The following is a 24316-nucleotide window of genomic DNA, read 5'->3' on the forward strand; positions in this document are numbered from 1 at the left end:
TTCTGTTGTACAAGTGTACATGGTTACTGAATTATGTCCTTTATAATTCTTCGGCAACAAGAAAAGGTAAAGTTATTTTCCAGTAACCCTGGAATGCGTAATGTAAATTGGCCACCATTAAGAGTTTATAAGGCTGACATTTCTAGCGTTAGCCCTTCGTCAGAGAAAATAGAAGAATTGTGGAGCTCTACTATAGGTGGGAACATGTTCTCACTAATAGCGTGGATCAATCTTTTTGCACATATACCCCAAACAACCCACAATTCTTCTATTCGCTATGACTAAGGACTAACGCTCGAAAAGTCAGCTTCTGGAATTTTTTTACGGTGGCTGATTCGCATTATGAACTCAATAGGTAAGACCCTGAAACTATCTTGTAACATCGCCCTCTCGCCACCACCGACGCAATACCGCGGTTTCCTTAGAAACCAACCCCATTGAAACTAAATGAGATCCCATTGGTTATTAAATTACAAAGGAGCGCTGTATCAGCATTATTCCGTAGCGCTAACGCAATGATTGCCATGTCGACAATCTTGTTGCCTCTTAAACTGTCCTCTCATATATTCATACGATTCAGTTTCATTATATTTGTCCGTCTGTTCAATCTGAGAAGAAATGTTATTTCATGGACGGGCGAATAATCACTCTTCCTATCTATCTCCTTTTCTATTTCCACATTTTATTTGCCATAAATTCCGGTAAATGATACAAAAGGATGTAATAAGAAGAATTGCTTAAAACTAGAGTATTAGCCAAAAAGTCATCTGATATTTTCGCTCTGACGAAGGGCAATCACTCGAAACGCCAACCATGGAACTCTTTACGGTGGTTGATTTATATTATCAACTTAGTTGATAAAACCAAAATTATCTTCACGCACGTGCAGAAAATAACAGTAGTTAGTCACCAAGGTACAAGTCGTATTGTTGATGGTAATCATTTCCTTTACTCTTGTGACCCTGATGTGTGACTCGGGTGAAGAGAAATTAGATGCTTTTCACTCTAAGAGGCTCAAGAAGGTCAAAGGTTAAAGAAATGACCTCCGAGCTTCATTAAATTTCCAAAGGATTTTATTACAACTCCTTTCGCATACAAGAACGCTATAAATAAAATTTATTTACACATCGTCAATTTATTTTCTCTTAGAACTATTTTGAAAACATGTCAGTTATATTGTTTCGTTGACATCGTAACAGTTGAGGTAAAACTCGTATAAATTCCTTTTACCTGCAAACTTCTCAAATTTAGTCGTCAACAGACTGTTAGTCTTTGCTGTTGTTCTGCAATGAATTTTGTTGCTGGAATATTTCATCAGAAATACTTTCCGACACCTAGTATCCGTCTGCACGCCAATACACTACTTGCTACGAAATGAAATTTCCTTTAGGGAACGAATCTTATCAATGTACAACTATCTTTTTGTTTTAAACGTTTTTGGTTTTCATTACCAAGTTTTTACAGCTCATTAAATTTTATAACGTATCAAATTTCTATGCGATGGTTGCCTATTAAAGGAAACGAAAAAAAAATTATTTCCAAACTCTAAAAAACAGAAGTTTTAAATAAAATATATCTCGTAAAGTTTTCCTTTTATATATTTTAACTTTTCTTCACTCTTCTGATCTAGTTTTTGAGTACGAAAGAAATGAAGTTTTACTTCCGTGATGTGGGACAATTTTTCATCCATTATTGAAAAGTAGCAGAAAAGGTTTTTTCTTGTGTAAATTTACCATCTCAGAAAGAAAATTTTAAAAAAATCACCATTTTTAACGATTCCCAACTTAATTTATCTGCGTTTTGTTAGAAATAAATAAGCAATTTCTCTTATGAAGCACACTAGATATATGTTAAAATTTTAAATATAAACGTTAAACTATTTCTTAGCGCAGAAAGCTGCTGAACTTCTCTTAATTTTACACGATTTACAAACAATAAGAAAAAAAAAATTCAAAGATGTTTACTTTGTTTTTCGTATTAGCATTTAACTACAACGCAACGAACGGTAAATAGCAAGTTTAATCGTCTGATAAGTCAATAGTAACGGGTTGTTTCTTTGAAGGCGACGAGTACATCCCAGAACTATCCAGGCTTTTCTTGACTACATTTTCTAACTGTGAAGGACTTTGCAGATTTCGATGTTCCTTTTTAAATATGTTCGATAGAAAATGGTCATTCATTTTTTCGCTTTCAAGTCTTTGTTGGGCTCGATTTTGCTGTCTACAGTATCGCATAAACTCTTCATGAGCCAACATATGTTGAGGGTGATATTTACTTTGCGGGCTCATTATAAGCTGCTGCTGAAGTTGACGATCAAAAGGCGTCGACGCGAGCGCGTGAACCGGCAAGGCAGCCAATTCTTCAGGGAAAATGCCACGCGCATTATTGCCGTGAAGATGCATGAGTTCAGGGTGTTGCCATAGAGACGGATTGTTCCTCCATGAAGTAAGTCCTGGATGTTGTAGATAAGCTTGGTCGAGAGCCGAAAGACTAGCGGCTTGTAAGTTTTGAAGGTGTTGTTGCTGCTCGTGAGGATGAATGTGAAAATGCGTGTGAAGATGAGAATGCGAGTGTTGCTGAGGTCCGTAATACTGGAGTCCTGTAGCGGGATCAGTAGTAAGAACACGTCCAGGGCCCCCTTTGAGGAGGGACTCGTGGCTGCGCGAGTCCAATGCGCTTTGTTCCAGCGCCCTACCCTGCCCCTGAAGATAAGAGATTGCAGAGAGATGGTGACCAGATTGCAATTGGGCTGAGCGATAAGGCGCATACCATTGCTCAAACCCTTCCGCAAATTTCGCGGCATTTTCCCTAGAATCCCCGGCGGGGACCACGCCCATTCCAGAGAACATGTGGAAAGGAAGCATTCTGTAGTCCACTCCGACACTCGGGGGTGGAAATCCCGATATATTGATGCCCTGAGATGACATACCCGGCGGTATATTCGGGGGATACAAGTGATATTGTCCTCCAGCCATGTAATTTCTAAGTGACGCCTCGTAATGCGAAGTAACAGTAGCTGGAGCGTTGTACGGGGACTGACTGGCGTTGGATCGAACTGACACTTCTGTAGATGATTCGCTGGCCTGAAGAACAAAAGAGGGACTTTGTCTTTAAGAAAAGTTCAGGACATTTTCAAGACATATCTTAATTTGAAGAAAACGAGCCATTTTGCTTTGAAACCAATCAATTGTTAAACATTTTGATTCCCCTCTATTTCCCGAAAGATGCGAGATTTGCATGGTGCAGTCGAATGATATACGCCTCTAACTTATTACTTCAGTAACAGACTTTGCCGCGCTTCCAAAATTGGGTTGGAGTGTTTGAGTCTGATTAGTTGACTGTCCGCTCTGAATGTTGATCGGAATCGGTTTCTGTAAAGGTATTTGTTTGAAACTCACCCCAAAGGAGCCCACTAAGTAACATGTGACGAATCTGGACTTCACATGTACGGAATTTAAGTCTACTGTCATTTCTCTTTTTTTTTTTGTGTAGTGTTACGCAGTAAATCCATTGTGAATCACACGCACCTCAGCCTTTGATGACGATTCTTTAGAAACGGACACTTCTCGAGAACAAGTCGTGTCCTTTTTCGGCTTTTCGGAATGCACGAAGACGACGTCGGTACGTGCACAGCTTCGTCCTTCCTCACCAGAAATCAGGCGCTTAAATCTGTCAGGCAATTTAATAGGCTCTGAAGCATCAGCCGGTGAACAGGAACGGTTACTAGCCACCTCGTCATTGTTGTTACTGCTATTGCTACAAACACTACTGGTGTCGTGATCTGGAAGCACACTGTCCCTACCCCCGGTGGTGCTGCTGGTGTCACTGGCATTGTCGTTTGCATCTTCGTCAGAATCCTAGGGGAGGGGAAGGAAGAAAAGAAAATGACTTTTAACTTCACACAGATACATGCACTGTTAATCAAGCTCGAGAACAAAATGGAGGAATATCGACCGAGTTCTGTTTTAAGGTTTCCATGGACCGAAAAGTACAAGTTTTTAAAAGAAATAAGCCCTTTCACTCCCAAGATCTCATTTTTAATTCACCTTGCGAATTTGTAATTGGATCAACTAATAATCCCTTAATATATTTCTGTTCTCATCACATGTCTGCTTGAGAATGTGTTGATAATGTAAGGAGAAATTCTGTCCTGATCACTCATGGGAGTTAAAGAGTTCAGTGATATCTTAACTGAACAAGCTTACTAGCTACAAGATTTCATAAATGACCAAAATATTGCAGCAAATATCTCCTGATCTGCGGGAACAGAGCGGGCGATTCCAAGGTTAAAAGACAGCTAGGGTAGCCAATCAGAAGACGGGACTTGCTTCTTTTTTTCTTTTTTTTCCCTTCTCGCGAGGTATGCCATGCAACAAATTATAATACACTGGAAATATGAATTTACCTGAGTCTGAGCCTTTTTCCGCTTGTCATTTGTTTGATTTTCCGGTGACTGATCTCGTCGCCGTTTCTTCCCTTTCTTCAGTTTGCCCTAAGAAAATAAGATCCCAACTGATTACCTCTGCAAGGAATAACAGCTGTACTATGTACAGTTTGGTTCGTTCTATGGACTTCTTAAGACAATTGTGAAATATCGAATATCTCATTATCTTGCTTTTAGCCAAAAAGCAAGCTCTCCTTCTATCACTCCACGAGAAAGCTTACTCGCTTACTTACTTACTTGCTTTTACTGAGGTGTTGAAGAGCGAACTCGAAAGTTAACGAAAACTCTTACAGGATTTCAACAAAGAAGCACCAAACATCATCAGCCAATCTACCTTCTTAACTTTGTCTTTTCCTCCATTACTGCCTGTACTGGATGTGCTCCCGCTGGATGGCGAGGGAACTTTGTTGATCTTCGCTAATCTCCGACTCCCAACGGATGATTCACTGTTTGCTCCTGAAAAACAAAATTAAAAAGAATATTCCATTAATGCGAAACTCGGCTGCCTTTCGGACAATGGTTATTACTCAATAACTCGGGAATTCAACTGAGCGGCAAAACCAAACGACAAAAAAAAAATTCGTGAAAAGAACGTGACTGAACTGAACTACCATTAACTTTTAATTAACAGCTTTTGGAAAGGAAAACTACTCGAAGTTGTGTATGGACTCCCTGAGATCTCAGGAAATACAGAATATTGGAAATTTTTTCCTTTTGTTGAAACAAGGAAGGATACTCATTATTTTTTCTCTTCTGACGCTGTACAAATGACGCGCAACAATGAAATAGGAAATTGTTTGAGAAACAATCGTGAAAGTCACTTTCACGGTGTTAAGTGCTGCGGAAATTCTCGTTGCTTTCTTCCATTATTGATTTATCTTTCAATGAATACGTTATGTTTTATTGAGCTTTCAGACACATGCGTCAATAGTAAAAATGTGTTACCTTCAACAGGGCTGGATGTCTTGTTACGTCCAGATCGTAAAGTTGTTTGGACGGGAGGAATAGCCCTTCTACTCCGCAAAGCCAACTTTCCATTCACCAAATACCCGTCTTCATCTCGTATCTCCCTTTCCACAACACCTTTGAACATGTACGGAGGAGGTTCGCGTGTTTCGTCGGTAGCAGGAAGTTTGCCGTATTTCTTGTAGTAGATACGACAATCGTCGCACAAGATCACTTTGTTTTGACTGCCATGATGCCAACTGCGAGACTCAGTAGTGTAGCAATGGCGACAACAGTAGAGGCTGAGAGGAAAATAACGAGACAATTCAGAGAGCTTAGGGCATCTAGACTACGAGTATCACGGAAAGCGTGACCGCCTCACGATTGCTCGCGATGAAACACGATGGCAAGAATATTTCTTCAATTTACCTCAAATCTCTTTCACTGTCGTCGCTGTCATAATCCTCTTCGCTACAGGAACTAAGATCAACTGCACCAACAAAGATGAAATAGAGAAAGATGTCACATATTTCGTAACAAGAGCGGGACTTAAAGATTTCAGGATAATTAAATTCAGTTTCGATTTCGAAAAGAACTCCTTCGCGAGTGAGTTCACGTACGAGCTTTGTGTTTGACAGAGTTCTGTACACAGCTAGGACAAGTTAAGTCAAAACTTTCTTGTAGGAATGTTTAGAAGTGCTGGCAGTTTAGAAATATATCGCCAGACAATGACAAACAAACCTTGGTTAGCTACTCACCAAATTCACTAACAATGCTTTTGGATGATCTGGGAAGTGCTTTTCGTCTGAGCACGTTGTGTCGGCGGCGCCTGTGTGGACGAGAACTAAGTGCTGTGGGTGTCTTTTTCCATGTATAGTAATACTCTACAAGCTCTCCCTATTGAAAAGAAACAGACACTTCAAATTGAGAGGTAGAAAGCTACAAAATCGTCCAAATAATCACCGTAAATTACTCGAAGAAAAATATATGGGAAAAAATGTTTAAAAAAGGTTTACCGTTTCTTTGTGAGATAATAGCTCTTTCTTGATCTTGTAAAAGTTCTTTCCATATTGCCGTAGTCCCTTGACAAACTTTTTCTACCAATATGAAAGCAAACAGTAATAGCTATGTAAGACAAAGTTTTTGTTTTAAGGAGTCAAGTACTTCTGGCGCAGTACATTACTGTCTAGTACGCAAAGAACAAGGAGTAAAAAAGCATGCAACATTGTGTTTATCAAGTTGGTGAAAGGCCAGTTCAGATCACGCATTTTACTTCTTTATCAACCTTCTGCTACCCTTACAGCTTTGCATTTCGAAAAAGACATAAATATAAACATTAGTTTGTTTGATCTCGAATTTACAGAGAAGCTAAGAGGCTAACATCTTCGAAAGCAACAGTGAAAATAAAGATAATGCTTATAAACTCTAACTGGCAGGAGGTGGACCAACTGCTTTGTACAAGGGGCAGGCATGGAGTTTAACCAAAGGCAACTGAGAACAAATCCAGCAAGTAGATGGGTGAAGGGCGTCAACGTGGCACCAACAGATTACAAGAACAATACCCTTACCACTCGGCCACAACACCGCCGCTCCTTTCGGTTTTCGCTTTACTTACAAGCAAGTAAAGAATTGGTCAGAAGTTAAAGAATAAATAGAGAGGCAGGTTCTCTATGTCCTTTGCACTCCACTCTGTCAAGAGCACTCAAATATTATTACTCACCGTTTCGTCTTCAGACCATCTCTTTTCCAGTTCCTTTGGGTAAGGTTTCTTTACCAGTGCTTGGAGAGCTTTGGCCGCATCATAATTATTCTGATGAAGCTAACAACAAAAACAAACACACAAACAAGTTGGTCAGCCAAATTAAAACCTTTAAAAACACTGAAGGAATATTTAAGACACACTCCTCATAAAAAGTGTGTCAGGAAAAAGATAGGGCAAAAAATTTAAGGTTGGTTTAGGCAAATGGTTCTTTCGGCACCTTAAAAAATGTAGAAAAGTTAGAGGAATATGGATACCCATGTTACAGTGCAAATTGTTAATCAACATATTGCTAGTTTTTATACACTTAAAACTAAACAACTTACTACATTAAGTGCATTGCTGGTGGTTGCATCTTGAGACACAGCACTGTAACCATCCTCGGGTGATCCACCATTGCACATGCCTGCATACTGCGCCATGCTCCTATAATGACACATTTACATTTGATCACAAGTTAGTAGGGTTTTATGTAGAGTATATGGCAGCAGACAATGCTGGAAAGTAAACAAGGCAAGTTAGAAAGTTTCACAGTTGATCTGTATCAACTCACTGGATGATTCTTGAGTTGAAATAAAAGGTGAAGTTTACCAGCAAAGGGCCCTTAAATAAAAGGTTGTGTGCGATGATGAGTGATTATAACTTCAGGCAGCACTCACCTGGCAGCACGCAGAAACATCATCAATTCATAATCATCAAGAGTTGGATTCCATACCTTGTGACAAAAAAGCACATCTTTCAGTTTATAATCTTTACCTATTTACCACACTCAATATGTACTTCTTATGAGCTTGTAAGACTTAAAATCAAAACTTACCAGCTCCTCCATTGGATTTTCCCTGTCCTCAAATCCATTCACAGGAAAAGGACAGCACTCTGGCAATGTTGCCTAAAAAAAAATGAACATGCTCGCATTTGAAACTTTTTTCTTATTCACATTACACCAAGAAGGCAATATCTGTTATCTCTCACATATTGAATTAGCAGCTGTATATTGTTGGTGATGAAGATAAAACTCCAAGTACTAAGGTTCATATTTAGTAAACCATAGTGGTAAATAATTTTTTTCTATCAATCCAGCACAAAATGATTTTACAAACAAATAAATGAAAACTAATTAAAGTCACAACATCAAACAGACAAGATCATAAATGTTTACTACACCCAGAAATGCTGACTTCTCACAATCTAATATCTGAAGATGTTTGAGTTAAGATCATGTCTCCTCCCAGCCCGTCCTCTTCCCCTCCCCCTCACCCCCCATTCCTACATTTGTTGAGGGACCACTACCTCCCTGTTTCCTCACACAAACTGAAAAACCCCAACATGGACACCCTTGTCACAGAAAGAATAAAATCACATCCACCTTTGAAAAGAAATCCAAACTATTTTTTATCAGCTTTAACCTTTAATTCATTTCTCCTCCACTTTTTTTCACAAAAGTTAATTATCTGTTTTGAAAGAACAGGAAGTTTTATTGTTCGGTATGCAAGAGATCCATGAACGATCCAAGAGAGATGAAATTCATATTTACCTGATGGCTGACTCCAACTCTAATTTCCCCCTTAGTGTTTGCCAACCTCCTGGAATAACAAGATAATATATAAATATATAAACATTTTTTTTTCATATCAAACCAACAATAACAAAATTGTAACTTTTAAACTTAAACCAGATAAAAGTTTAAAAGACATCAGTGTGCTTGATGGCAAAATCACAAACAATACCTTGTCTCTGGGTTGTAACCAAGCACATAGAAAAAGCAATCTTCCTTATCAATGTATCCTTTGACAGAGTCTGTAATCTCCACAAATGGCCTCACCTTGCACTTCCCCCTTAAAAAAAAAAGATATATTGTTTAATTAGAGATTTTCGCATGCAGTAAGCCATACTGTAAACACTTCAACCCTACAACTCCTGAGGGTGAGGTGTAACAGACTGAGGCAAAAACTCACCAACTTCAGACAAGAACAATACTATTTTGTTTACTAACCTGAGGGCAGATGCAGGATACACATCTGTTGCATCAGAAATAAACAATTCCCGCTCCTTGACTGCAACATCCTCAAGAATGTTATCACCAGAACCTAGAAATAACAATTCCACTGTGAGATAGAGTGCAGATACTGCTGAAACAGAAACATTTAAGTACAAGACAAGTACAACTGAGACATTTAAGTACAGGACATACTTGACTGCTTGGCTCGTGTTTAGAAGCACAAGGAAAAAGTTTAAAGAAATCACAAAGACCTAACCTACCATTTTCAGCATTTCTATCTTGAATTAATAGCTGGTATACTGATTCAGGAACCTCTGAAGGTCGGTAATACCATCTGACAACCACTACCAGAGAGTCTCTTTTGCTCTGAAAGGAATAACATGTGAAATGCTATTTGCTGGAATTTTTCAGCTATTATTCATTATGATTATTCATGATGATTCTACAAACTTCCGCACATTGGAGAAAGAATAAAAACAATGCATTCAAAGCATAAAAACAGTACATTCAAAATAATATTCAAATGCTCTGTCTTATCTTTAAGGCTATCATTGAGATATCATGTTACACTAACCTGATATTTATCAAAGAGTATGACAATTTTATAAAACCATTTCTTAACCAAATTTTCATTTGTTACAGAACTCCTAATGGAGTTGAAATAATCTAAGAAATTTCTTAGCATTACAAAAATTCAACTCCTGACTTAACATTTTCTTTAACCATGAAGCTTTTCTGAGTTTGACATTTGCTTTGTAACATTTGGTTAACCAAAAAAAAAATAAATGCAACCAATGCGATAAAGGAAAAAAAACAGGGCAATCTTTATAAAATCTCACTATATTCTTACAGAACGTTCCAATAAATTGGTAACAAATTTCAAATAATTTTCCAATTTCTTTGCAAAATCCTATTAGTTTCTGGTTAAAAAGCCACAACAAAGAGTCCTAAAATTATAACATTTAGCAATTAAAATTACTAACAACTTTGGAAAAAAGCGATTGAAACAGCTGTTGACTGTGTATGATAAGAATATTTTACAAACCTTCTGTTCACACAAAAATTGCCATTGTACCAATACTGTGTGCATAAGTCTCACAAAAAAAAAGCGAAGCAAAGTACGTAGGATTTGCTACGAATTATTCGAAACTCAGCAAAATTATCACCAATAATATGTATTAGGGAAAGAAAGGACTATTTTCAATTGCAAAGTAAGATAATGATGGAAAAGTTACCGAATGCCGTGTTCATGCTTAGAAAGAAACAGAACAAAAACAAAAACCGGTTGATCGTTTGCAAATATCAAAGTAAACCATCTCGAGTCGAAAATCGTCAATTGTAAAAGTTGCACCTTGCGAAAATTAGATGATAAAGCTTGCAACTAAAAGCATTTTTATCACCGTTTAGGAATAAACAGAAAATCCTAATATTGTTTAACTACCACACCAAAATAATGTAAATGTCAAACATTGAAGGTGTCAAACGAGGCGGGTAGGAAGAAAAAAGTAAAATTGGCCACCAGAAACTACTAGCAAAGGGCTTAATTTATACATCGACAGGAAAACCAAACCAAAACAATAACAATTTCGAACAGAAACTTACCATTCGAAACTCCTTGATAGCACAAATAAAATATGCGACATCCGGTCTTTGGCTGTCGATGTAAACACAGTCTACGAAGGAAAAAAATGGATCGGAAATCAAGCGATTTCCAACTTTACAATTGAAATCAGCGCGGTATGAGAGCGCGTGTTTATTTTGATGTTGTGTACTATTTGTTTCCAAATGTTTTCCGAGCCTGAGCACAATTTTTCATAACCAGTTCTAAATATTCAAGAAACGTTTTATTGGAGATATAATTTTCTAGTGACCCCTGGAATTAATGCTTGTTGTAACACACGTAAAAAGTGTCTTATTCATGATCATTTCCACCACGTAGGTAAACATGTCGAATGCAAATTTACAATTTACACGATCCACAGGGCACATTGTTTAGCGGATAACACATTGTTCACCTGAAACCGCAGGATCTTTACGGACAAAAAAGAACGCACAAACGAAGCAAGAGCGCGCCACGTTTGTTTTCAAAATTCACTACTAACAGAATTCATGTTTTACGAATCCATCTTTCAGCTCGACGGGGGATCCGAGCTTTTCAACGGCAGATGTTATTTTTCCCTCTTTTTTTTTTCTCTTTCGTGTGTGATATTAATTACAAGTAATTATTCTAATAGTACAAACAATCCGTATCGTTTTGAAATCGAACGATGTTTGACATTCGGAAAATTTAACTAAGCTTTTGAACTCCACTTACCTCCAGGTTCATAATAAATATCTTCTTCCGAAGTGTAAGTCAACTTGGAAGGTTGTGTGTTCTCATTCTTCTTGTCACCACTTGCCGATCTGCCATTGTGCTTCCGTCCTTTTGCTTCGCTTCCCTTGTCGTCTTGAGACGGTAAATTCCGACTCGAATTGGTCACACTTTTGCACTCTGAAGTATTTTCACTTTTACCCCCCATGCCGCGATTTGCTTGTAGACGAGTCCTCGGTGTGAAGTGATTTCTCTGCCTCAAGGGAAACTTATTGCCCTCGATCAAGAACGTAGGCAAGCTTCGTTAGCGACAAAAACCGCGTGATTGTCGCGGTTTCTTCTCTGACAATATGTGGTGCCGAAGGAATTCGTGCCGAACCTGAAAAATGAACAGGAAGAGAAAATGTACTTGAAAAATCTTTGCCCTTGCGCTGAAGGTTCCTTTCAACACCTCTCCACCAACACCTCATAATGTAATTCTTAATTTATTCAGACAATTAACCCTCACAATCGACACGTTCTCGCAACAGGAAATTTTAAACTGGTCCAATCCTATTTTATTTGCCTTTACCCAAGTTTCAGGACAGTTCCAACATCTTTTGAAGATTGATCGATCTCCTTCCCAGATTTTGAGCGTTTGTAGAGTCACGAATGTCGAGCACCTTGCGGTTTCCGCTTGAATAAATTCTGTGTATAATGTGAATGACACCAAAGAAACCACATTAGAAACCAATTGACGGCTAGCACTGCGGAAAATTTCGGTTGCGAACTTGGCTGGCGATGTAAACGAAACCAAAGAGATTTTGCACTGCTGTGCTCCAGATTAAACATAGTACAAAGCGATAAGAGCATGACAAAATCTTTCCTATCGTGAAAGTCGACGAGTCGGTGACACATTCTGAAATCTATTGTTTTAAGATGATTATGAAGACAACGACCCACACCGGATAATTCACCGCCTTCAAATCGAACAATTTTTCACCCGAATCTCCACAAGTCAAAACCCGTTGGCTTGAAAGTAAAACGACTGTTCAATAACACGTTGTTTCTCTTTTCTTTCGATTTCACTCTGGAACGTAACTTTTTTTTTTCAAAACAGCAAAGTAAACATGCAAACCGTGGGATTTATTCCCTTGTCCGTGTTTGAAAAACCTACAAAAACATTAACAAACAAGCGAATACCGTCCGCCCACCGAAGCCGCCGTTAACTTGCTGCAAAACGAACACTTGGCGAATTGGAGGAGAAAATTCGCATATAATGGCCATGTTCTGTTTTACATGTGTTGTAAATATAATATATTATTAACATGAGAGATGTGGGCGATTATTGTCTCAACAACGATTACTCTTCAAACCGTTGAAACGTCTTGTTGTCTACGCGAGAGTGAGTTCCCCGTTAAAACGCAAAATAATGAAAAACAAGAGCACGAACAGATATACAAATATTTTCGAAGGAATATCTTACCTTTACAATATGACAACCATTTAACCATTTAAATCGAGATGAACTTAAATTTGCAGAGTCAAACCAAGCGATTTTAAAGCGAGAGATGCACACACGCTTTCAACGAGAAACAGATCACCTCTGACAAGAGCGACAACGACATAAATCTTGTCGAAAATCTCTGCGAGCAGCCCAACAAATGCTTACCCCCGGCCGAGAAAATGCTCTTTCCGTCAGTTGAATGCATAAACCGCACAATTTAGCTGTTTAGATGAGCAAAGAAGACAAGGGAGAAGTGAACAAACCTTGAACAGATGGTTTCTTTGTGGATCGTGATTGGCGAAATCAGCATGAGGCGTAGCAAGACGCGTTGTGATTGGCTAAACCGTTCTTAAATGCGTGAACCCTGTCATATCACCTGCGAGCTTATTTTGATTGAGGAGTTAAGTACATGTCAAACCTATTTCAACTACTTACATTTCTAATCCTAGCGTTAAACTCCTCAAATACAATTCAAGCCTTCCGAAATGCACCTTGTTCGCAGCAAGTAATCTTTAACCGATCTGAAGCTGTGGAACTGTGATCTTTCTACAAGGTGTAATGCAAATTATTTTTGATTGCAAGTGAAATATTGAATACCACGAGCCGAATAATGGTCTTGGTGACAACGATCACAGTCTCATTTTGTAAACACTTTTTCTTTCCTGTCAATCAAGCATTCACACTTCAAATCGTCGCCTTTCCAATAATTCGACACTGGAAAGCAAATTTGCAGTTCGCAAATCGTTTGCGCTCAAGAAAAAACCGGATTAGTCACAATCTCGCTGGGGACGAAACATTTTATAATTTCGACATTCGTGGCCTTGAAGAGTGCTGTAGCCCAGAAATAAAATATTACAGTTTTTGTGAAGCTCAAAAACGTTATAATAATTCATTTCTGTTATTGTTATACAAAATCTCGAACAGGAGAAACAATGAAAACGGATATCCAGAACAGCTTTGGGCAATCACAGTGGGCGAGATATTTCAAAAACATAGCCTAAGAAATAGGAAATATTTTAGCTTTGAAAGATGACCTTCAAACTCTACCCTTACCAAACAACATAGAGCGTTTAAAATAACCAAGACCTTGATAAATACGATTCAATCCACTCCTAATAGTTTTTGTGACTTGAGGACGCAACGTGATGTCTCTCAGTAGGGGGTGTGTAAAACATTTACAATAAATTCTACCAGGCGTAACCATATACGCAAATATAAACTTCATTTTGCTATTTTCGGATATGGCATTCTTAGTTATTTAAATACTTTTTTCCAAATCGCCTGAACTATGGTAAGATAAACAATCTAGTGAAATAGGACTTCTTTGTTGATGTGTTACAGAGTTGTCAGTCTCATTGAGCGAAGCCGACGACTGAAAAATCCGGCATTCGACAGACCTTCAAAAGAGAGCAAATATACTCATTGGCACAACCTGCATTAATCCAAAAACCCTTTAAGAGTTTAACTTTCTAATAATCTGAATAAATTATCGGAAGAATAAAAAAAAAGGAGCGCAATAATCGATGAATATTTCCAAAATACTGTTGTTTCAATATCTTAAAATATCTTCTGACCAATTAATCTCTCAATATTGACGTGATGTGAGTTTTAAGAGTAGATATGCATAATGCAATCAGAAAAGCGTTTTAAATTTAAAAAGTGAAAGAGCAAATTTTCAAGAAAATCAATGTGAAACCTTTCTCACAATTTTTTCGTAAACAATGACAAAAATTGGAAATGCGTGATAATTCAAAATGTCATGGCAGATGCCAATCGCGAGTGGCTGCTTGCGAAATTGACATGAAATAAACTACTCCAATTGAACATATTAAGAGAGATATTGCTTCCATTTTTTATGATTTATTACATTTCCCCCCCATAAATTTTCCAGTTAAATTGAAAGAGGAATAATCAGGCTTTCTTCCTGCGTTACTATAATAATAATCATCGGTGCAGCTTACGTAGTTCCTGCTAAATGTGATATTCCACCGATACTTGCGGTTTCGCCAAACGTGTCATCATTGTTTTAAAAGCAGATATGCGAAAAGATCCAGATACTCGAGTGAAGAACAAAAAACAACATAACCGGCTCTCTCTTTAGTAAAAAGGTTGCTGTTGAAAGTCACATTTACGCTTCCATGCTCCAGAATAATGAGGGAACACTGTAGCAAGCGAAATGTCTGTTTGAAGTCATTGTGAATTGTTGTAATACCCTAATAAGATCGCGTAGTTTATAAACGCCGTATGACGCGCCGACCACAATATCTGATTAAAAGATAAGTACAAATTTACCTTTTCCTTCAAACCAATACTCCTCTTTGGTTATCCACGTAGTTAAATATCTGAATTTTGTGCTTTCACAATGTAGAATCCTTTAGGTTCTTTTTAGCAGGCCCAAATGCAATTATTACTAATTACAAAATCATATAGGAAAATATAAACGCAAGCAAAACAGACACATGAATACATTACAAACATGCCGGCTTAATTCCTCTAATTAAACATTCATCAAAATCTTTCCGAATGCATGGTGGTTTTGTCGTGAGCTCACAGGTCGAACATTGACAAAAAGATGTTAAGACTAAAACGCTAACAGGTCGGAAGAATAAATTTATAATTCTGTTCTACTGAGAACACTTTGAAATTCGATCCCAACATGTAACCTTCGACAGCTTACAACATGCTCGCGAAAGTAGCAGTAGTTCCGTTTCCAAATTACCTTTGATGATCTGTTTCCCCGATGTTTTCCAAAGGAAAACTTCCAAAAATCTGTGCTGGCTAAAAAAGACTTATAAAGCTTTCATTTTAAAACGTTTCTAGTTCCTTTGGCTGACAAGGATATTGTTGGGGACGATAATTTGAGGGCGCTTTCAACAGACATTCGTTTCAGCCTTCGACGCCACCGCATTGATCCGCACCACCAAGGGTGCCGCTTTCACTTGTGTTCGATTCACGCAACAAAAACAGGATAAACACAGCTTATAATCTTAATTATGAAAGCAAGAGAAATGTAATATAGGTAATCTTACCGTTAGAGAAAGAGGGAGCAGTTTCTAAACAGTTGTCGCTGAGAGCAAAATATCTTGATGTTTATCACCTGAGATCTGAAATAGAATTCTCGATATCACACATTTGCCTACTTAAATTGTCCCCATGGGAGACGTTATTCATGTTCTAGCTAATCACAACCGGAAGTGGTCACAACAGTGCAATGTTGACATCGCCACGAACCCTGCTTCTTGTTGTCTGCGCCCTCTTCCAGAGCTCAAGGACAAGAATTTGAGTGGAGTCTGTTTCGAATTTACTCTGTTTCACTAAAGCCATAAATTTCAAATAAATTCGAAAAGTCATCATCCGCGGCGCACGCGGTTAGCAAACACAATAAACAATGAAATTGACATCACAAAGGCGACACTGTAGATTTCAAGTTTGTATAGCAACTATTGCTTAGAGGGAAAGTACACTTTTAATGCTGTTTTCTCGCCGAAGTTTTGAGAATCTTATCGCTACATATTCGATAACCTTCAACGTCGCTTGGTTCTATTCGTCTATCGGTTTTGAAACGAAAATGCACCCTTTCAGAAAACGGTTTCATTTTTTTTATTGTTTTCATAGACAGCTGCTGTTTTGCTAGGTGGAATAACTGATCAAGCTGATTTCCGAAATCGAATAAGAAACGACCAGAGGATATTCATGTATTATAAACAGCTTATTTAGAAGTCTTAGATACGTTTATTAGATAAAGATTTTAAAAGCGGAACCTTTCGACCGCCGGGTACTTTTTTCACTGCATTCAGTTAAGCATGCGCGATACCAATCGATTTTATTTGTTTTAAATAGGAAGATAACTTAAATTTCGCTTCGAGTAATTTCAGCTGCGGAAATATTTCACCATGACGCAAAAAAAAAAAAATTCCTTGTTCCGTTTGCAGCCAATATTCCTTTTTAAGCACACAGGTAACGCCAATCGAATGTATGCCGGATCACACAGCCATGGTAATTTTTAGCTCATCTTTATTTGGATCTTTTATTCATGTGCACACACGCGTTAAATTAGTTTTGTTTGTGGAACAAATACTCTTTGAATGAATTGTTCGAAGTGTGTACACGGACCCTTTTTTACACACGTAAAAAAAGTACTGTTGATATAGATCACTGTTGAAAATCTCTCCACTGGGAAAACAGTTTTGCTAAAAGTGCAACACTTAAAGTTATGTATCTCTTTAACTTCTCCGCGAGAGAGCGTTCGATTTGGTGGCGTTTTTGTTATTCGATTTTCTGCCTCATCTTCGTTTGATTTTTGGGGGGGATCGAACCTATTGCTAAAGTGGTATTATTGGCTTGGTATCGCAGTTGACATACAGCAACAAGAAACCACAGACAAACCAAAGTCACGAAGAGAACAAAAAACAATTTCTTGAATTTCAACACAAGTGCAATTGTACGTGCTGTGAGGACGACATGAAAAGGCTTATTACTCTCTTTGGGTTGATGTTATGGTGCTTTTCAGCATAGATCCAAGGCTTAGTTTCATGGTTACGAGCTCTTTTAGTGGAATAAATATTTTGGTCTTAATGTAATATATTGACAAGAGATCCGGAAATCCGCTTAGGGTTTAAATCTGTTATTAAGCATTCCCTTTTCCGAAATACCTACTATCCTTGAACAAAACAGGCGGCGAAACATAACATACCTTTATTTCAGCAGTTTTCGCTTATCACAGGCCAGATCGTATATTTGAAACACACCCGCAGTTCTTACAAAAACCCACCCAAGGAATTGCTCCGAGCATATGAAAATAATTAAATCTTAAAACATAGTTGCACTTTCTGCAATAGGCAGATCCAAAGGTCGTTTCTAAATTCCCTGTAACATCAGATAGATGCACTTCCAATCTTCCAAGTATTTTTACAAGAACCTAATGAATTATGTACAATATACCTGACCATAGGCATGTTTCACAGAGACAATTATCTTTCGTCGCAGCTGTCAGAAAATTATACAACACGATTTGATATCTGTCGTCGATTGATAACATGAAGGGTCTTGTCTGATGCGGAGCATAGCACGCGACCGCTGTCACGCAATCATGACGGATGTTACATAGCCAATACCCTTTCACCTACCTACGCCTGTAGGCCTAATTGAATTAAAAAAAAGCCGTGAAGGTACATTAAATTAGTGTTTAAGGCTCGTTATCATCTTCTCGACCTGGAGGTTCATGTCATATTTTAATTTCCACATGTCTAATGTTAAAATAGGGGTGGTCAAGAAGCCATGTTCATATGACGCAAAGTCATCCACGTTCCAGCTTCCCCCCACCTTAAGAAAGAGGACAGCTGGAATGGAACGAATGGAAATTGAAGCCTTGAGCGTCAAAGATTCAGCAAATGCAATTTCCTTCTTTTGCCAAACGAAATTCAATTTACCAAAGAAGACAATTCAAATGATGGCCATCTCAGCCTGACTGAATTCAAACATGGTGCTCTAGCGAAGGTAAACATGGAAACTGACCGCTCATCACCAGGAAAATTTGCAAGAAGGCGCTTCTCAAACAAATGTGTTCGTAACAGGGATTACATTTAAAACAGGGGATGATTTTAGAGCAATACCAGGAATACCCCAGTGCCCTCACCCCCCAAGGGATCCAAGCGCACATAATATTTAGACTATGCCAGCACGTTTCCTGTTTTTACAATGAAATAGCCTTAGTTAACCCTTGTTCCCCTTGTAAGGCGAGACTGCTGCACGAAGGGGCGTAAAGAAAGCTGATAATTCCCTGTTCTCTCAGATTTGAGTCGCAACGTGTCCGATCAGTGTCTCTAAGTTTGGTTGCCAAAATTACTGGACCATCAAAATAAACAGTTCTTTGCGATGATCTATATTATTCAATCAATGATTCTAAACGCTTTATACTGAACGCTTTATCCTCGAGAGTATAACACTCATCGGGATAAAAATATGACAATGCGACAAAAATAGCACACTTAATTTGTCTGAAACGGCGAGCGTGATTATTACCGGGTTTTTACACGCACACGCGCGGAGTCACGCATGTCGTGCGAGGAGGCGGTAAGTCATGAGGCGTTTGTTTGTAATCAGGTGTAGTCTGAGCTCTTTCCGCGTTACTAACTCTTCCTTTGCTTCATTCATGATTAAATCATGTAGGAATGTAAATAAAATGTAAATATCAAGCTTGCGCGTAATAAGCTCGTTAGGAGAGTCAAATCACGTTAATTGGAACAAATCTAGATGATTCTGGATTGGCTAGGAACACATATACGATTATAACGAGGACTTAGGCGCCTTAAGAAATGTAGGACATCAGGTTTAAGTAGAATATGGCAGGTATCAGAAGTGCTTGGTAGTAAAACTAGTCAATATTTCCCCATAGTATCTTGGTGGGTATGCGTGCGTGACCAAACAAGTCTACAAGCCTCTGGACTTGAACAATAAGTTGATAGGCAAACAATTCAAAAAACTTATTACAAAAGGGTAAACGGAAACGCGATTGATACTATTAATGAGTATTCTTTTCCTCTAAAGTTCAAATGAGGGCATTTTGATGTAAAATTACTATGTTTACAGGTAAAACATGGTCTTTATCAGTTGGTTTAGAGACTCGGGTATAATTCATTGTTGATGTGTCGAACACAGAATCCGTAAAATATGGTTGACCTCCCAGTTAGTCTGTTGTTGCTCTGGAATATGTCAAATTTGTCCACATTTGCAATTGTGCACGACACAAAAATCGAACCTTCCGACCCAAATGGCTTCATGTGACGACAAAAGGTGCCATATGAACAAAAAAGACGTTAATTTCTTCAGGAATGTAGCCATATCTATTCCGATACATGCGCGTTTTGACCCGCAATAATGACCTCAATATTATGTATTTACACAAAGTGATCGGTAATCTTGAAAATCTTGAATCCTCTTTAAATCTGTTCTTCAAAGATGCGTCGCGGCGACACAGACAAAAACATAAACTCTCAACATAAATCCGCCCCCATACGTCACAAATTTTCTTGGACAGAATAGAAGTGGCAAATACTGTTTTTAATTTTACTCACTTGTAAATGCTTCTCGCATCCAGCATTCTTTCCTTTACTGTAACATAAACTTGAGGCTAATCTACCGCGAATCTTTCGTAATCGTACGACCTAGACTGTCGACCTCGAGAAAGATTACGATCGAAACTAATGACGGTTTTAGTTGCATTCCATCAAATTGAAAGGGTCTTAAACTTGTGCTTCTCGACTCTGGAATTCTGAAGAGAGCATAGAACTCATTTCGGAAATCGTCCACTTTGTTCCAAGTTCAAAAGAAACCGCCAGGAAAAGGCATTTCTAACATGCGAATAGGTAGAAAAAAACGAGAGAAAAAAATGTTTGTTTTCACAAGCCATCTTGTTCCTTTGTGTAAAAGATTAGCGATGCAATCATGGTTCTTAATCAATATTACATGCAACACCTAAAGAAGATATCGAACCCCCTAAATACGCGTTTGAGGCAGGGTTGTTAGAAATCCATTTGAATGTAGTGTTCGAGAAGTTTCTTTACAGTAGTAAACCCGCTATTAACACAATTTCTTACCTTATCAAGCCTGAACAAGACAAGCAAAGCTCTTGGCTGGTAGTGATCTGCTACTTGAGCCGTGTAATGTGGATATGAGTGTCTTCACTGTACCACTAGAATGGCAGTTGTCATAGGGGTCAAATGATATTAGTTAGTGTCTGTCACACAGGAACAATTGATTCAGCACTTTATAAACCCCTGAGGGCTTAACATTATTATACACAACACGCAAAACTTTAGTATTATTTTGATCCAGTGTTTTGGCGAGTTTTAAATTCCATGTAAAATGTAGGTGTTAGTAGTGAAGTCTTAGAAAGGATGTCGTGACTAATTCAATCTTGAAATCAATGGTATTTGGTAATTAAGTTTTGAAGAGCTGATCTATGTAAACATAAGTAAATGATGATGAATTTTATCACGTTTCCCACAGGAATGCGTGTTTATTCAGCGTTACACACGACATTAATGAACCGTAAACTTTTAATGAAAGCCTGCTTAGTTAATTCCTAATAACAGAAAGAAATTTTGTATAAAACGGAACATTTTGTATGCAGGGTATTCCTGCTAAAGACTACTTCAATTATCAAATTTGCAGGGTGCAAAAGACGTTGAGTCTGATATTGTATCACATGACATTCGTTGGTCAACAAAGGGCAAAAGGTGTAAAATGCTGGAAAAATACCGACCGTTAATTTTATCAATGACTTAAATCCCACGAGATGTTCAAAGTCATATGTCCAAGATCGAAAAGGTCGGTTTTTTTAATTACCCTGAGCTAGAAATCGAAACTTGTGATAGATTTTTGCACGGGCATATACTGTCTTACTTATTTAGCAATGCTGTCATCCACTCGACATCAAATGTTGAAGAGATTACAAAGCAAATGTAGACAATACATCTTAAAAAATACCTACGTCTTCTTCGCCTATGGGCGTGGATGCCCCAGCCTGTCAATCAATCTGTTTCGATCGTCTCCGGTATCTTAGCAAGCAAATGTGCGATTAAGCGAAAAAAATTCTTGACGCAAATGATATTGATCAAGCTGGTTCGAACCATGGAACTCAAAAGAGCCTCGTCACTTGCTTGAATATCTTGCAAAATTTAGCATTAAATTTTTCAAGACTGATAACGTATCTCATTCTTCTCCATTATCCATCCTAGTTTCGCCATGGTTTACTTAGAATTCTAGAGGATTTATTCACCGCAGGGAGCTATTATTTAAAAGGTTTATTCCAATATGACTCAGTTTTCTACCTTATCAAAATGACCTGATGACCCCAACTATCTTGTGACGAAGCAGTTTCCAAGTTTAAGTTCCGGTCTGGACGCATCTCAAACTCTCCCGGGGAAACGGCGAAAGAGGAGGTTATTCCCGGCCAGTGACAGGATGTCAGTGATACTGATATCGAGATAGACACACAATCCACAAAAAGCTTCCTAGGATTGAAAGGGGGACTCCGAAAATCCCCTTGGAACAACCACTTACTTACAATAAAAATTAGACGTGATGATTCACGAAGATGAGTGTCCTGGTGCCGGTGGTGTGGTGACCTTCGTAATAAATGCGGCATATCTTGACCTAATAATCTGGATTATTAATTACTGCCCACTGATCTGATCGAATCATGTAAGGTCAGTCTCACATAAACAAAAATCCTTGTCTCGTCCAAGTTTTCCAATAGAAGCTATTCATGATTTTCACTCGGGTTGAAGACGCATCGAGAACGATGATAATGACGATATGTACGGACAGCCCCTGAAGTTACGAGCCTAAATGAAAATTGTGACTATAAAGGGTGACCTAGAGAGTGCATCAAATCCCTATTTGCTGAAACAGAAAATAACATACTCATAACTGGGGTGAGGAAAAAAGCTTGGTCACGTGTCAGAGATTTATTTAAGATCCGATAAGTCCATAGTCGTGGCAAAAATAAATCTGAGATTGTAAAAAAATGCTGCTATATCAAAATCATTGTTAGATGACCAAGTTCCACTTCATAGTAAAACAGCAACTCCATACCATATTGTTTAGTTGTCACTAGAATATCAGAGGGACCTTAATAAGCAGTCAGGACGACAACGCCGAGTAAAACGTCTTTAAAAATTAGTTAATACTTTTACTTAGAATTTCGCAAATGGCTAAAGGTGTTTGCCTCCTCCTCCGGCGCCACACCTCAACTTCAGCAATGCGTATGTGGGCAGTGTTGAGTTCCAATTAAAAACTTACATAATTCGCCGTCTGGATCACTGTCCTCAGACCACGCAAACTTCGGTGATTTCACGTTTTTCTTTTGCATAGGATCGGACGGCTGAGAAATGTACAAAGTTTCAAAACGCACGTGCTGAGCTGTTGTTCTGATTGCTTCTTTTTTTTTTTTTTTTTTTTTTTTTTTTTTTTGCCACGTCCTTGTTGACGGCGCGCTATGTGACGCCAGCTGAGTTAAGTATATTGCTCACGGAATCCAAATGACCCAAATATACCACAGAGAAAAAGCGGCCACGTTTAAACAAAAAATCAATCAAGCGAAGGAAGGCCCCTTTGTATGGCTCATCTGTTAGAGGAAGAGGAAAAGTTGAACTGATATCTGCGCGTGGGCAGGAAAGTTTGAAAATTGAATCTTAAGACTTCATAGTGTGAAATTACGGTAATTTTCAACACGTTGTTTTTGATCTGATATGTCCGTCGGGCCTACAAAAATAGAAAGCAAAGCATCTTTAAAAATATCCAAACATCACTCAAGCCACACGAGAAGTATAATCTAAAATCAAAGTAATCACGTGTCTTATATCATATGATGTTTTGACTTGCACACGAGCTTGAGTCGGCCGGCACCGCAAACCGACGAAGCCATTTAAGATATCAGACTTCCGGCTTAGAAAACCAAGCTTGTTATTAGAGTAAATAGACCGAGCAATTTATACCACGCGAGGAATGAATGAACGTGTTCGCTCTGTAAAGAAGTTCTCACTTCGAGATATCAGCTTCCCTTATCTGTTTGTAGTCTCTTATCTCACGTGACCTCTGCGCGACTCTTTTGGCCTTACACAAGATTAGGTGTCCTTAGCCCTTAACATTTTCTCTATGATTCAAATAAGCAGGGTTGTTATTGCAGAAAGCAGGCGATATAAATATGAAATTATCTATGTTCTTTTTTCTATCTATTTTTATGAGGGGTAGCCTCTTTGATATAGGAAAAAAATGTAAAACTTACAGTATTTCTGAATCCTGCTAAACTGAGCTAAATATACAGAACTACGAAAAACTACAAAAATTTATCCTATCGAGCACTTCGAAATACGTCCGATGTTATCTTCGAATAACTGGAACAAATTCTAATTTTCCTCCACTGGAAACTCCGCGTTACCCATGAGCCCTAAAAGGATTGATTCCAAAATTTGGGAAAGAGTAATGACCAGATTACCGACCAAACCTTGGTCATGAGAATTTCGTAATCTATAGCAAGCTATTAGACGCTGAAAGTTTGAAACTTGTTCTTAATCTTCCAAGATAACCCCTTATTTATCGACGCATAGGATTAGAATTTCTCTGATAGTTTCTCCACTGTTTTTCCAATTGAAACAAAACAGTTGTAAGCTGGTTTAAAAATAACCGGACAGCTGTGCCACTTAGAACAGCGGTGACACTTGGAATACCTGGGATACTGGGGGTATTATCTAGGACAGCTGGGACAGTAATTGAAGGTGACACGCAAATTGGCATCCTGTTTCCCCTGATCGACCGAAGATCAGGATCAGATGTCGTGGAATCGGAGTGTAGAAGTCTGTATAGCATTC

The 24316-nt window shown here is 38.3% G+C and overlaps 1 protein-coding gene across 8 annotated transcripts; it reads right to left on the minus strand.

Moving 5' to 3' along the window:
* Positions 1 to 1055: 1055 nt before the first annotated feature.
* On the minus strand, positions 1056 to 22066 carry LOC113672225 (uncharacterized). Of its 8 annotated transcripts, none has more exons than XM_027188509.2 (20): positions 21776 to 22066; positions 20540 to 20634; positions 11462 to 11837; positions 10750 to 10820; positions 9408 to 9513; positions 9142 to 9235; positions 8876 to 8983; positions 8683 to 8731; positions 7966 to 8037; positions 7808 to 7863; positions 7475 to 7574; positions 7110 to 7208; positions 6406 to 6486; positions 6148 to 6286; positions 5819 to 5879; positions 5390 to 5691; positions 4779 to 4900; positions 4406 to 4492; positions 3528 to 3857; positions 1056 to 3083 (listed from the first exon to the last, which is right to left on the minus strand). In XM_027188509.2, the coding sequence occupies exons 3-20, from the start codon at positions 11664 to 11666 to the stop codon at positions 2019 to 2021; spliced, it is 3147 nt and encodes a 1048-aa protein (XP_027044310.2). In that variant the 5' UTR covers positions 11667 to 11837; positions 20540 to 20634; positions 21776 to 22066; the 3' UTR covers positions 1056 to 2018. The 8 variants fall into 8 exon arrangements, with proteins under 8 accessions (XP_027044310.2, XP_089037168.1, XP_027044311.2 ...); XM_089181042.1 differs by lacking the exon at positions 21776 to 22066 and adding an exon at positions 21436 to 21696; XM_027188510.2 differs by lacking the exon at positions 21776 to 22066 and adding an exon at positions 15974 to 16048 and having other exon boundaries at positions 20540 to 20639.
* Between the last annotated feature and the right edge of the window lie 2250 nt (positions 22067 to 24316).

Source organism: Pocillopora damicornis, chromosome 8 (assembly GCF_964200805.1).
Source record: "Pocillopora damicornis chromosome 8, jaPocDami1.2, whole genome shotgun sequence".
NCBI lineage: Eukaryota > Metazoa > Cnidaria > Anthozoa > Scleractinia > Pocilloporidae > Pocillopora > Pocillopora damicornis.